Source organism: Cheilinus undulatus, linkage group 6 (assembly GCF_018320785.1).
Source record: "Cheilinus undulatus linkage group 6, ASM1832078v1, whole genome shotgun sequence".
In the NCBI taxonomy this organism is placed as follows: Eukaryota; Metazoa; Chordata; class Actinopteri; order Labriformes; family Labridae; genus Cheilinus; species Cheilinus undulatus.
Genome location: NC_054870.1, coordinates 39445555 through 39461225, shown reverse-complemented (window position 1 = coordinate 39461225; position 15671 = coordinate 39445555). Strand labels below are relative to the sequence as shown.

General features: G+C 38.2%; 1 protein-coding gene across 1 annotated transcript in view; it reads left to right on the top strand.

Moving 5' to 3' along the window:
• Positions 1–2093: 2093 nt before the first annotated feature.
• abcc2 (ATP-binding cassette, sub-family C (CFTR/MRP), member 2) overlaps positions 2094–15671 on the top strand; it is a 47147-nt gene continuing 33569 nt past the window's right edge. Inside the window, exons 1-15 of the mRNA XM_041789092.1 lie at positions 2094–2695; positions 4610–4786; positions 6693–6839; positions 6948–7088; positions 7272–7394; positions 7544–7599; positions 7670–7913; positions 8066–8250; positions 8890–9067; positions 10956–11210; positions 13457–13522; positions 13818–13955; positions 14046–14192; positions 14269–14353; positions 15046–15112. Of these exons, the coding sequence (XP_041645026.1) occupies positions 2651–2695; positions 4610–4786; positions 6693–6839; positions 6948–7088; positions 7272–7394; positions 7544–7599; positions 7670–7913; positions 8066–8250; positions 8890–9067; positions 10956–11210; positions 13457–13522; positions 13818–13955; positions 14046–14192; positions 14269–14353; positions 15046–15112 (2054 nt within the window). The 5' untranslated portion in view covers positions 2094–2650. The remainder of the gene's footprint in view (positions 2696–4609; positions 4787–6692; positions 6840–6947; positions 7089–7271; positions 7395–7543; positions 7600–7669; positions 7914–8065; positions 8251–8889; positions 9068–10955; positions 11211–13456; positions 13523–13817; positions 13956–14045; positions 14193–14268; positions 14354–15045; positions 15113–15671) is intronic.

Here is a 15671-nt window from a genome sequence, read left to right as displayed (position 1 = left end):
AGCCCAATTTGAGACCTGAAAATCTTCTGGAGCCCATCAAAAAATCTTGTTTACAACCATGAGACTCAAACATTGACCTTTATTTCTCATAGTTTTGTTTCATAAACAGGGGATTTAAATGCAAATGCTTTGCTTTCAGATACATCAACATTACTTGGAAAGTGTTTGTGGGCTCACAAAGTACAATTAATGAGTTGCTTTCTTATATTTTGTTTAGCTTGGTTTTTGCTTCGATATTCATTGTCATCTGTGAGGCCTTCTATAGAAAGGCGTTTGCCTTTCCAAATCATGTCCAATCAATTTAATTTTACAAAGCTGTACTCCAATCAAAGTGTAGAAACAGCGCAGCAAAGATCCAGAGAAATAGGAAGAACTTGAGCTAAGTTTCAAGTGTTTTTGCAAAGGGTCTAAACATTTACATTAATGTAATATTTCAGCTTTTTATTTTTAAATCATCTGCAAAAATTTCTAAAAATCTGTTTTCACTTTTGTTATGATGGGGAACTGAGTGTAGATTAATGAGAATAGAAATATTTTTTTTCGACTGAAGCATCAGGCTGCAATATAACAAAACAAAAAAAAAGTGGAGGAGGTCTTAATATTTTGTATGCGCAGTACAGCACACAAATCCTTTAAAGGCACAGTGTGTTCTATTTAGCTTAGTATAATTTAATGAAATAGACCTGGTAAACATGAAACACAATATTTAATTTGGCCTACCTAAATTAGTGTTTAATTTCCTGAAAATATGAAACTGTCTCTTTTTTAATTAGCTAAGAGTAAGCCTTTTATTGAGTCCTCCACAGACTCTGCCATCCTGGATTTTTGCATCCTTCATGTTTCTACAGTACCACAGAAGGAAGTAAATAAAAGATACCAGCGCTTTTTAATTACATTTTCAATTTGTCCCTACAATTCCCCAGTTTTTCACACTGCAGCTTTAAACCTAACAATCTTGTCTGAAAAAGAGTGTTATTTTTTTGGCTACTCAAACAGATGAGCTGTAGTTACTGAACTTCATCGTTATGTAACAAGTGCACTGACTCGGCTTTTTGTTGTTATATTATGCAAGTGAATCATGCTCACCTTTATGTGTATGATCATAATTGTAAATCTGAGCATAACAAGCCTGTCTAGATTACATGAGTTCTCTTCACGTGTTGCTGCTGTCCTTGGGCTGTGCACACATGAGTCAGTCAGATTACAACTATAGAGTTATCTTAAATGTAATGATTAACCTTCCTGCAGCATGAGTAATCAGTTCTGGATCCATCAAAGTCAGTGCAAGACTTATCACCCATTTCATTGTAATGGGTGTGTGTGCAGTAATGTTAATCTATCACTTTTAAGTACGACTAATCAGTCTTTGTCATGCTGAGTATTAATTGAACTGTTACACAGTTCAAGTAAGTGTTAATACAACCAGTCAGATCTCTGCTGTTTACACTGTCTGGACTTGGGGAATCTGATGAGTCTGGGTAGCATTCACTAAAATGTTAGAAGTTTTCTTCCCTCTGATGATCACAATTACACAAGCAGCTATCTGTCTTCTTTTTAAAGTTTGTTCTGAACAAGAATCTGGAAGTAATTTACCTCAGGAGTGTCTTTTTCAGAGAGTAGCCTAACTTCAACTTCATTAACAAACAGCGCTTTGTTACTGAGGATTTTGCTCACGTATTAACCGAGTACTTCAAGTGAAGTGATCTTATCTTTAGTCTTATCCTTAGTCGTTCTTTAGTCTCTTTGTTTTGAGCCTCATGTAAACAGAGAATATTTTAGCCCTTCCAGCCCTCTACATGTAAACAATGGGAAACAGATGAAGAGGAAAAGAGCCAAGCAGCTTTGTTCCACCTCCAACCCAACTCCAGCTTTCTGCTTACAAATATTCTGCAATTTTTTCAAATAACCCTACATTATGGACCCTGTTTGAAAGCCTGACACTAATCTAATGTGGCGTGAGCTCCAAAGTGCGTCTCTGTCCAGAGAGGCAGACTGCATGCAGAGCAGAAGTGGGGAACCAAACAGGAAAAGGGGTCTAATGAGCCCACTCCCTCCCCTTCCCTTAACACATTCCCTTTTTTGAGTGGGCTGTCCGACTAACATGGGAAAAAAACAGCAAGTCATTCTGTCTTCTCTTTTTTCTCTCTTTGATGAGGGCATCTGTTTGAAAAGTTGAACTTTAGACACATGTGAGCGCTGGGGAATGTCTGTGGGCTGGTGCGAGGCTGGTTTTCTGAATGACTTTGACTGCAGTTACTGAGATTTCTCAGTTGAACATCAGGAAGACAGCAGGGGTTTTTTTTTTGTTTGGTTTTTTTTAGGCAGATATGAACCGAAACTCTGAGGACTGCTAGAAGACAACTTAAAATCCTCTGCCTAAATAAGGACTCAAGCATTAAGAGTACTATTTTTGACTCCATTTTAGTACATCTTTGTCATTCTGACGTGTTTTTATTGCACAAAGTGGGTGGGAGATATGGTTTCTGTTTAGAAGCCTCGTGGCTCAAAGTCTCTGGGAGTTACATCCTGCAATTGTCTGAGTAGACTGGGGAGAGTTGGAGCATTCAAGTCCACTACAGAAGCAGAGAAGAAGAGTTTAAGAGTTGTTGTCATATCACCGTAAGGGTGACTGAAGCAGCCACAGCGGACCATGTGTGCTGCACCTCTGGAGGAGTACTGTGGGTCCATCTTCTGGGTAAGTTTACAGCCTGTGTTTAAGTCGGTGAGAAACAAAGATGTCAAAGAGATGTAGTTGCATTTGAGTCTTCTGTTGACCATGGTTGGCAGTTTTTGTATCCTAGGGCCAAGTTTTTATAAAGTAGTCCAATGGGATTAAAGATATCAGATAGGATTTAATCTTCAAATGGGGAAGTTTAGAAGGGAAAAACTGATTCGGTAATCATGCAAGACATTATCCAATCTGGTCCTGGCTTCAATTTGGATAACACCTGTAAGGACTGTCAAATCCTTCCTTAATAGTCTGTAAATGGATCGGGTTGATGTATTTCAGTATTTCTTTGGTATTTCAGTTGTGCTAAAAATGGACCAAAGTGGATTTCCTGATCCTGGTAGGAGGCTGGATTCAGACAATATTACAGGAGATATTATATGAAAGGTGAAGTCCACTTTAAAGCACTTGTAATTCAGGTTGACTTTCCTTAGTAGTCTCTATCCAGATTGGCTTGATCCAGTCCAGTAATTCTGTTAGCAATTGAGGTAAAAGTACACTGGATAAGGTATACAATTGGTTGCCAAATCCAGATGTCTTTATCACGACTGGGCCCAAATGAATAAAATCATGAAATAACTAACAACTTTTGACACACAGGCATGCTCATTAACTTTAAGAAGCAAGTCTCATTTTGAAATACCATTGGATTGACATCACAATCTATAGAAGCAATCCCTATCTAAAAAAAACAAAAATTTGTTGTCAGAAAATGGAAGATGCTTTTGTGTAACCTGACATGCCAGATGGATTCGTTTCACACATCGCCAGTGAAAAACACAGATCCATCTGCTTTGCAAGGTTAGCTGCTGTTAGAAAATGGCTATGACAGTGTCACTATAACTACAAGTGTCTATGGCAAGGCTATGCTGCATGAATTCAAGACCTACATTTGTCCATTCTTTCTCAGCTTCGCTATGTGACAATAAGTGCTCATTTGTTGCACATTTAGAGGACATATGCTGAAACTGAGGGCAGAAAAATGTGAGACTAAAAAATGTGTTAAAAGGAATAGCATGTTGTGTGTGTTCTTGCTGTTTTGTGTTAACCCTTGTACACAATAAGCTCAGTGAACATGTGATTCTTAGGTAGGACATGACCAGACACATCCAGTGACTGCATAACATTATGAGCTATAACTCCATTATTAGTAAAAAAAGAAAGAAATCCAAAAACACAAGAGCATGCATAAATTGTAGGAGTTGGAATAAATGTGTCTGCATTTTTTTTACACATTTCAAGCAACAATTCTCTTAAATCTCATGTTGCTTCTCTATCAGGCCAATGTGCTTCCTTTGTGCATCAAATTAAACTGTATTTTAATATGTATATTCAATTATTTCTGATTATTTGAAAAGCGTATCAAATGTTGTCCAAGTAAAAACCCTGCTCGGCATATTTGTGCCTGATTTGAGAATTGAGACTGGACCATCGATCAAGACTTGTCCTTAAGGCAGGTTGGGGAGGTGAAAATATTAAAATCTCCAAGTGATCAGAAGTTGCTACTTTTCAATCAAACAGCAGTCTTGACCTGCCATGTCTTATCCTCAATATTCAACATCTCTCTCGACAGTTCATGTCAATCTATTTGCACTCATATCTCAAGGACTGTCTTCTCTGGAAATCCACAACGCTCATGCCACTGAAAACGCGGCTGTAAGCAGGGCCCTAGGGTTTTATCATATATGAGTCACTGTTAATTAAATTTCTAATCAGCGAGGTCTGGTGTGTCCTCATGATGTCCCCTTGTGGGATGCACATGCGGGAGTGTGTTTGTGCACCTTTTTGTGAGATTAGGAGGATTTTGAATGAGTGTACTGTGTAATTTACTGGAAGGTTATGCATGTGTAAAATGTATTAACTTGTGAGTGTGTGCACCAGAATGCCTCATATCTGGATAGAGAAGACCCCGACCTGCCGGTATGTGTGGAACAGACAGTGTTGGTCTGGATCCCACTGGGCTTTCTCTGGCTCTGTGCCCCGCGGCACCTGGTGTCTCTGTGCCGCAGGACGAAGGCGAAAACGAGACACTTTTCCAAGCTCTACTTCTGCAAACAGGTAATGCACACGACAGGAAGACAAACAGCTTTTTTCAGCCGGTGGATAAGAAAAGGTATAAAACAAGAGGTTAGCCTTTAACATAGTTAACAGTTACGTTTGGAAACTGATTAAAAGAGCTGAAGCTGATGAAATAAGTAACCTCTTCCAAGCTAACTCCGCTATCCAACTGTTAACCAGGAATTTTAATGCTTTCTAACGGTAACGTGTGTTGTTGTATTGCTGAGAACTGCACGTTTTCCAAAGCACTTTGTAAATCTTGATGTTCTTATAATTTAGAAATAACTGTATTGATACTATTGTTACATTAGTGTTATCATTTGGCCACTCAGGCTAAGAATTACTGTAAGGCCAGCCTCTGAAACTATAGTCAAGCCAGCCACCACATTTTGTTGTGCACGTGTAGAAAAGACATTACGGTAACGACGTGAAGCAGCTGAAATCAAAATAAAAGCCCCTACTTCCTGGCTTGACATTTATTCATGAAGTTGATACCGAGTTACTAGAACCCAGCGACAGGAAAATCTGATGCTGAATTTCAAAATAGTAGTCATCTGCAACATTACAAATTCCCTATATGTTTGGCATAATTTGATTAAAAAAGGCCCCTCTTACCACAGACTCATTCCAGTTTGGATTGATAGTTAACAACCCCACAATGTAATTGACACACTATCCAGACTATCCAGATGGATCTGGCTGTAAAACATCTCTGATGGAGCATCTTGCTCATGTGAGATACCCTCTCTGCCAGAGTGGAAATATACTTTAAAACTTCTATTTAGGGTTAGGATAAGAGTTAACGCAAGGGTTAGGATCCCACAACTTAAAAACTCAACCAACAAAACCTGATTACAGTTGAATAAAACCTAGCAAACAGTCTGCTTACAGGAAAAAAGCTCATCCTCCATAAAAACCAATATAATGCAGCAGATGTTGCATATGTAGATAAAGCTGAACTTTCAAAGCAGCCATGTAGACACTTTCTCTAAGCAGCTACATTAGCTATAGCTACACTGGCTTGTGTATTTAAGTCATGTTTTTTTAAGAGTTAGCACAGCTATACTAGCCGTAGCTAAAGCTAATGATGCTAAATCCAGCCACCATTCATGTAATACTCCATTCCATTTACCTCAGACTCAGATGTTGGAGCTATGGATGATGTCAAATTTAGGACAAATCTGGCTAATTTTTTTAATTGAATTTCACAAATAAACTCCTTGTTACTACAGACTCAGACTTTGACTTATGTCTGATAGCTTTTATTTTGAAAATCCACATCAGATTGTCTTGATATTGTGTCATTATTCCCTCCAAACTGAAATGAGTCTGTTGTAACAGGGAGCTGTTGGTATTTTTAGTTACATATTGCTGAAATATATATACATCTGTAATATTACACGTGGCTTTTATTTTGAAATTCCACATCAGATTTTCCTCTCCCTAAGTTTTGGTGATTCAGCCAGCTTCATAAATAGATATCAAGCCAGTGAGGAGGGGCTTTTATTTTGATTTGAGTTTTTTCACATGGTTACTGTAATGTATTTTCTATATGTGGACCACAAAATCTTCTGATGCCTGGCTTGAGTTCTGTATTCTTTCAGAAGTGGAAGCTGGCTTTTGATGGCAGTTAACAACTGAGGCTGAATGCTCATGCCAGTTGTGTGCTAACGACCTCATCTATTATTAAATATGATACTTTGTCTTGAATATGGCATCCTGTCCCCTTTTTAACCTTCAAAATATTGCTTATCAATCTAGAAGCTCATAAATGTTATGTTTTGTCAAATTCCATCTACTCATTTTACAACCTGGATCAATGCAAAAACATATGAGCACATCTTTGCCCCTAAGTGACATGGATAAATGTGATGTATCTGGGTATGTCTGTGTTTTCTCCCCTCAGTTTGTGGTCTGTCTATTATTCTTGACGGCCATAGCATCCTTGGCAGTTACATTAGGAGAAGACTTTGGTCCAAACTCAGACAAATCTACACCTGAGAAAAATGCTGGTGTATACTACGCTAACCCTGTCCTTTTTGCTGTCACATGGGTAAATATTGCAGTTTTGATTTAAAGAATTTTTCAAATTATTAGCCCTGGAGGTAAGACTGGAAACATGTCATGTTTATTAAATTGTTTGGTGTGTTGTCTCTCTTAGATACTTGTGCTGTTATGCCAGGAAGGAGTAAGACGGCGGGAAGGAGCGGTAGACTCCGCGACCCTCTTCCTCTTCTGGCTTCTCCTTGTTCTGTGTGACATCTTTCCTTTTCAGACCCTCTTACGCGAGGCACTTAAGCTGGTATGAGCCATAATGTTAATTTTGGAGGGAAGTATTAAGCAGGAACACACAGTGTCTCAGACATAATAGTTTTAATAATAGCTCTTCAGTTTAGTATGTCCTTATGTACCATGATCTGCACAGTTCCTGACTGCGTCTCCCTCGCTCTTGAAACTCTTTCCATTTTCCATCTTTGACCATTAGGGTACAATCAAGGATCTCCCACGTTTTTGCCTTTTCAACATTACCTTTGGGCTGGAGCTGGTTGCATTTATCCTCTCTATTGTGGCTGATATTCCACCTGAAGCTGAGGAGATTGTAAAAAGGGTACAGTACCTAAGCACCTTTGTTATATTTTTGTTTTGGATAATGCTAGATTCATAATAATGAAGGAAATAACACTTACTAAACCTCCATTACCTGAGTTGGCTAATAGTGTAAATCATCTGCTTGTGTTTTGTTATTTTTATCCTCAGAATCCAGAGGCAGGGGCACCGTTTTTGAGCAGAATTACTTTCAACTGGTTTAACAGGTAAATAAAAATTCAGCGCACCTACATACATTTTTTGCTTGAACTTCGAACTTCTCCCTTCCCTCCCCAGCATGGTGGTGAAGGGCTACAAGCGCCCCTTGGTTCAGGAGGATATGTGGGAGCTCAGTGAGAAAGACAGCACCGCATATCTCAGCGAGCGCTTCCAGCATTTCATGAAGTCAGAGCTGGGAGCAGCTCGAGTCCGATACCAGCACAAGCTGAAGAAGAAACCAGCAAACAACAAATACAAAGCCCAGGAAGAGAACTTTCAAAATGGACTGGGGAAAGGCGTGAGTCAGGATGTGCTGATGATGGTAAGAGTGTGCAGAAAAAAACAAGTACAGAACATCACTCCAAATGTTTTTACAGAAGTGCTGTATTTGGCCTGGGTCAGCCACTGATGTAATGTGTGGTCCTATTTAATGCCTTTAAGTGCTGGCAATGTTCAAACTTTATTTTTCTGCAGGAGGTAAAAGGAAAGACAGAAGATGGAAAAAAGAAGAAAAAGGACAAGAAAAAGGAGGACAATAACTATCCCAATTCATGGCTTATTACCACCATATACAAGACATTCAAATGGATTCTGATTGAATCTGCCTTCTTCAAACTGCTGCAGGACGTGTTGGCTTTTGCCAGTCCTCAACTCTTAAAGTGAGTACGATTTCACTTCATATGCACTAATAATAGATTCACAAGAGGTGTCATCTTCTAAGCAGCAAATTAGCCAGTCTTAAAGTTGTGTAAATCATATAACTCACTGCCCCTCATAAATATTTCTGTAAAAGTTGTTGTATAAAATCACTCTGTCTTACTGTCCATGAGGCAGTTTTTGGTTTTATTGCTGTTGGCTATTTGACCCAGTCAGCAATCACTGCAATCATTAACTCAGGGTCGATAAACTCAAAGCCAGCATTTGTTATTGTGGGCATCAAGCAGCTCTATGCCAAGTGACATCATTTGAGGCCATTTTTATGATTTTGTGCACCCTCATTGGGTGCTTTTACTACTTAATTTTTCCCTAAGGTTTGTAAACAGACTGTAAAGTTAGTTTAGCTTCTCATAAAATCTTATAAGATAGGGTTATACTGCCTTGTGAACCATTCACTACTTATCTCTAACTTCAGTTTAACAGGAGTTGATTTCACTGGGGTCCGAGAGGGGAAGGGGTATAGTAAAGTATGATGGAAATTAAGTAGGACATAAAAGGATTGTTGTGTGTAAAATGGTTTGAAAATCAACTATTACACAGCATGTTGATCTGGACAATGAGGTTACTTTTTCTTTTCCTAGGTTGATGATCTCCTTCACTCAGGACAAAGCCAGGTACACCTGGGAGGGATATCTGTATGCAGTTCTGCTGCTTGTAGTGGCTATTCTGCAGTCATTGTTCTTGCAGCAGTATTTCCAGCGCTGCTTTGTTCTAGGGATGAAGGTCCGCACTGCCATAATGGCTGCTGTGTATAAGAAGGTAAAGAACAAGAACACATGGATGTTTTGATAATTAATCTAATGCAAAATTAAAAGCATGAACGTAGTTTTCAACTTTTGCCTGATTCGCATGGGATAAGTACCTAGGGACCTCTGGTAATTTGTGAACTACCCCCCTGTTAACAGTGTTTAGTGCGGTGCATTCGCTATGGATAAATGAAGTCTGTAATGTACTTGAATTAATTGAGATGAAAACATGAAAGTGCTGCATGGCTTCAGCAATGAACATGCACAGTTATTTTTTATTCCTATACTAAGAAAAAACGATGCTGTGCACATCATGTTCTGCAGGTGATGTTTCCCTGATGTGATTACTGACAGACAATAAGCAGCCAATATCAAGAAAAATGAAACAATAGGATGAATAAATAAATACTTCTCATCAATTTAGCTACGGTCATAAAGGGTATGAGTCAGGTAGAACATCTAAAAACACTATGTCCTCCAAGTCATTCAGCATTCTCTGAAAAGCAGCTACTGAGTCCATGCCATTAATTTCAGGTCTTTTTGTCATTTGTTCAAAGGGAGCAGCAAATTTAAATGCCTTTTTTTCCAACCCTGGGAACAGACGGTGCAAAAAGATCCGGAGAGCAATTAAGTTCCAGGGCTCCTCTGGCAGACAATAGGAAGAAAGTAGACCTAGAGTAACCTGGTACATGTGTGTGTCTTTGGATTTGCCTTTAAACGGGGCTGATTTAATAGTTACAGGAATGGACTAAATAAAGAGGTAAAGAAGATGAAAAGACCACCGAGTTTAGTATGTGGAAAGCATCTCCTTATTGTTGCAAGTTTGTTTATGTGCCAAATAAAAGGTAAAAAACAAATATACTGGTAAATAAGAATGTTAGTGTTTTAGTCTTTGTGAGGACAAAGACAACTATCCAACAAGCTTATTAAACAATTAGTGATGGGTGAGGGCTTTAAAATGAGTGATTAACAGTGTCTAAAACATGTAATCGCTGCAACGAGGTGTGCATGCATAATACATTGTCATAATCCAGCAAAGACATAAAAGTGGCAGCAACCAGACTCAAAAGAAAGGCAGGGTTTGATCCTGAAATAAAACCCCGGTTTCAGGGAATTGATGACTGAGGAAGAGTTTAGTGACTTAGTCTTGGCATTTGAAAATAGCATGGCTTTTGTTTTGTCTGTGTTTAAAACAAGTTCTGAAGGAAAAAATGTTGAACTGTGTCAAGAGCCAGTTGTAGCTGGGGAAGGGCTTGGTCTGGGGCAAATGTTGACAGATGAAAATGAAATTTTGCATTAGACACGTACTGATCAATGTTATCATACAATGCATGAAAAGAAGTGGCCCCAGGACTGACCACTGAGGCACTCCTTTTGTTGCTTTAAGAGTCAGAAGTGTAACCTTCTGCCTGCGCACACTGCATTGCATCCAGTAAGTTTCATCATGGTTGTTTACATAATAATAGCTTTGTGTATGCCAGTTTAGAATTGAACTTTTTTTTTAATTTACATTTTTCATTCCCTTATTCCACTTGTCAGCTATACGGGCCACTTAAATCTGCATGTAAATGTCTCACAGCAGGTATACATCATTGTGCTAAAAGCTTCTGTCATACATCTAGCCTGTGAGTTTTTTAGATTCATGGTTCTCTCAGACACTCTATCCACAGCCCACATATTTTTTCACAGTAACTGAACCAATCCAATGATCCATATCTAATCAATTACACTTTAAGGTATTGTATTCATTAATGGGGTCTTTGGTGAAAAGCAAAAAAAAAAAAAAGCATTTCTATATATATATTTTTGTGAAGAAAAAAATAATCCCCACCAATTAATCCACATTTGCTTCTTTTCCATTCCCCTTTCTCTTACAAACTTGTCTTCATTTTTTCTTCAAGGCATTAGTGGTGTCAAATGACGCACGCAAGGAGTCAACAGTTGGTGAAACGGTGAACCTGATGTCAGCAGACGCCCAGCGCTTCAACGATGTGACCAACTTCATCCACCTGCTGTGGTCCTGTCCTCTGCAGATCATCTTATCTATAGTTTTCCTGTGGTTTGAGTTGGGACCCTCAGTGCTGGCAGGACTGGCAGTCATGATCCTGATGGTGCCTATTAACGGTCTGCTAGCCAACAAGGCCAGAAAGCTCCAGGTAAGCTGAAACAGTGGGTGACGTATGCACACATGACAGGTGTTGAACATTTACAAAAAACGTCTCAAGCACCACCTGTACACCACAGCCTATAGTCTTCACTAAACCAGCCCTTACACTCATCCTACCCCTTACATAGTTTGTCCATGTCTTATGTGTTCTTGTAAAGCATCCTTGGGTTTCTTGAAAGGCGCTATATAAATTCCAGATATCATTATTATTATTATTATTATTACTATTAATATTATTCCAAAATAATCTTCTGTTTAGTCCAAGGATGATCCAAAGGTTTTATTTCTTAATCTGAGTTAATGCTCTGTACACCTACAGCACCTTTGATATGTTAACTGATAATAATAACTTTACTATACTCTGTGTTTTTTCTTTATTCCAGACACACGGGTCTACATCAGTATAAAAAGGAAAATATAGCGAATATGAATCTAGCACAAAGACAACACCAAAGGAACAGTGTCTTCAGTATTTCTAGAAACAGTATCAACACTCTGTCATCTAGTGTGGGATAAATGTTTTCTTTCTTTGAGTCAGTCAGCAAATACATCTGACATTTGGTGTACACATTAACATTAATGGCATTAAAACTTAAACAAAGTGAAATAGAACCTGCACTTCAGGTAATGAAATGTTAGTAATTTTGGGGGGAAGTACAAAACATGGTATGTATTTTAAGGTGATACTGTCATTGAGGGTTTGTCAACCCAAGGCAGCCTAAGGGGCAAATATGTAGCCACAATTTGACACATACTCAGTTTATTCAGAAAGTATTCAGACACCATTCACTTTATTCATTTTGTTATGTTGCAGCCTGATGCTGCAGTCGAAAAAAAAAAATTTATTACATCATTATTAATTTACACACAGCAACCCTTCATGAAAAAGTGAAAGCATAATTTTAGAATTTTAAGACTATTAAAAATGTTGGCATAAGTACTCAGACCCTTTGCAAAACACCTGAAATTTAGCTCAGTTTCCTTGATCTTTGCTGAGATGTTTCCACACTTTGACTGATGTCCATCTGTGATAAATTCAATTGATTGGACATGATTTGGAAAGGCACAAACCTCTCTGTAGGAGGCCTCACAGCTGCATATCATAGCGAAAACCAAGACATGAGGTCAAAGAACTGCCCACAGAGCTCAGAGACAGGATTGTTACTGGCAACTGAGCTGTTTTTGTAAACAGTTTCAGATTTTTATTTTTAATCTAATTTAAAAAAAAAAAAAAAAAAAATCCAAAAACTTTGTCATGACGGGGTACTAAGTGTAGATTTATGATGATTTTTTTTTTTTTTACTCTAGGCTCAACATAAAATTAAAAACAGTGAAAGGGGTCTGAATACTTCTTGAATGCATTGTATGTAACATAAACATCTTATAAAAGTCATTACCAAAGGGTTTAGTATAGGTAGACAAACATTTAAATAAATACGTACACTTAACTGAGAAAGAAATCAGTCAGAAGCTTAGAAGTAACAGCCAAGTGTCTCAACATACGTAGACCATCCAATACATTGGTCTCATGCAAAAAAAAAACCTTAAATGTTTCTTTAATTAAAGAAAAGGCATAATGCTTTGTGACTGGTTAAGAAATGATAAATGCAAAGTGATAAAAACCACACCTAATTTGATAACGTGGTTTTGTATTTACGGTTCAACACTAATCACAACAAATGGAAGACAGAGACGAGAAATCAGACATCTTCTATGAATAACAACCACATAGGAATGTAATGACACATGCATGGCCAGAGAAGACTTCAGTAACAGTCTCTCTAATATGATAGAGAAATGAACTTAGAAGTTTGCATTGTCAGTAAAGAGATCACTTAAATGCTACATCAACATTTCTTTAAAGTGAGCGTGTTCTCAGGTACCACAGATTTAAAGTGTGGAATTCAAGAAAAGAAAGCAATTAGAAGTAGAAGAGAATTAAATGTTGGTGTAGATGAAAGAGGGTCATATGAGCCTGTTTTTCTTCTGAAGCTTTTTGTCTCAGTGCATTGACAAGTTTGGCTGGCAGGAATATTTTGTACCATCTTTGCTTCCATTTAGACCCATAGCTTTTAACAGCTTTGAGAAGATTTGATGTAAAGAAATCTTGATGCTAATAATAGCACATCTATATGGCTCCATTATAGTGTTTCCTGTTTTTTTTCTGTTATCTAATGACCATGAATTACTAATGTGAGCTATAAAGCCTTGCTAATTTACATAATTTCTTTTCAGATAGAAAACATGAAGTACAAAGACAAGAGACTGAAAATCATGAATGAAATACTAAATGGGATCAAGGTGAGCACTCCTTTGGATATTTCTTTGGGTCACCAAGTGTTGTTAAATGACCATCCATGCTTTTTACACAAGTAAGTACACTAATGGATCAAATTCTTTCTTGGATGAAAAGGCTTTGCCTCAGGAAGGTTGGAAATGTTGGCACAGAGTGCTTTCTATTATGCTGCATCCTCTACCTGGGGTTTATTGACACTAACAACATAAGGTTTAATGCTTTCCCTTTGTTCACCCACCCTTCCCTTTTTGTAAATTTCCACAATGCCCCCCCCCCCCGTCAACTTTTGCCTCCTACCAGATTCTGAAGCTGTATGCATGGGAGCCCTCTTTCCAAACTCAGGTGGAATCCATTAGGGGGGAAGAGCTGAAGGTCATGAGGAAGTTTGCCTACCTGACGTCTGTCTCCACATTTGTCTTCAGCTGTGCTCCAGCGCTGGTGAGTTCCAGGAGGAAGCTGTGAAAAACAGAAAAGAGACAGCAAGTTCAAGAACATCTCATAAAATGTTCTTTTCTGTCACTCTGCCAGGTTTCTCTTGCCACATTTGCAGTGTTTGTGGGTGTGAGTTCAGATAACGTGTTGACAGCTGAGAAAGCTTTCACTTCCATCTCCCTATTTAACATCCTCCGTTTTCCCCTGGCCATGCTGCCCATGCTTATCGCCGCCATCGTGCAGGTAAAATAACACCATATGGTGTATTAGCAGCTGTCAAACCTGCACCCAGTCCACTAACCTGTCTCTTATACTTCAGACCACAGTGTCCAAGAAGCGTCTGGAGAAGTTTCTGGGAGGGGATGATCTTGAAAGCGACATTGTTCACCATGACTCCAATTTTGGTATGTTCTCAATCACCACTTACACTTGTACTTTTTATAAACCAGTGGCTCCCTACCTTGTGTCCCAGCACCCCTGGGGGAAACAAATGTGAAAACAGTAGTTGGATAATTTACAGATATGTCCCCTTAGTCCAGATGATAATGATAATGTTGCGATTTTGGGCTAAAACTTCAAGTATTTCCTTGTTGCTTAGTCAACGTAATCATCATCAGTATCATTTGATTATGCTCTCAACTGCAAGACCTCAGCAAGAACAACAGCTTTTTCCTGGTATAACTTTCTTCAGCACTACCAGCTATTTTAAACTTTCTAATTTCAAACATTCTAAGTTTTAGTTAAGTTAAATTTGTGACTTTTAAAGTTCAAAATAGTTTTTTTCCCATAAATGTATGACATGTTATACTTGAGAATTTTGGGGGTTTTTTTCTCTAAAATGAACAGATCCTCATCATTTTTAAGAGTGACCCTAATCATTTGACAAGAAGTATATATAAGCCTATTACAGTGGGATTTTGTCAATGAAAACAAATAAAATTGATGTTAAATTTTTCCAGTTTTGTCTTGGGCCTATGTAAAAAAGGTTGGGAACCACTGTTCTAAAGTGTGGAGTTTATTCATCATTATTTTCTACTTAAGTTTATCTTTTATGCTTCAACTCTGTTAATTTTTCTGTAATTTTTTTTTTTTTAAGCCACCGCTGTTAGCATCTGCGACGGCACCTTTGCTTGGGAGAGAGAAGCTGAGCCTCTGCTGAAAAAGTATGTTTGTTTATCAAACTACTGACTACATTCATATGGACAATGCATCTCTGCGCTCTGTTTTACTAAAGTGAAGCCAACATTCCACTACATCATGGGCTCTGTGTTGCACTGGTGACTTAATTCTGTGCTAAGACTTGCAAAGAAGGGAACTGACTTGAACTACAGACTTGAATCAGCACCCCTTCCAATAACCAAACACTCAATTAACAAACTTAAAGAGAATCTAAGAACTTCGTGGTGGTGGTACAGTCCACAGCAGAAGAGAGTATTTTGTTGGTTTAAAGCACACAGTCTCAGTTATAGAAATTTTAATGGTGATATTGTTCGCTGTCAGTATGTTTTTGCTCACTGTACTTCCTCTACTCAGCTCATTTGGTTAAAAAATTTGCAAGGAGCCAAATTGTTTACCAAGCTTTTGATCATGATGCTACAGCCACTCTTTGTTTTCATCAAATAACTAGGAATGCATTATATCATCTGCATGATATTAGTATCAACAGATGTAAGCTTAAAAAGTTTATTATTATATTTGCAGATATGAAAGTGTCTTTTGATA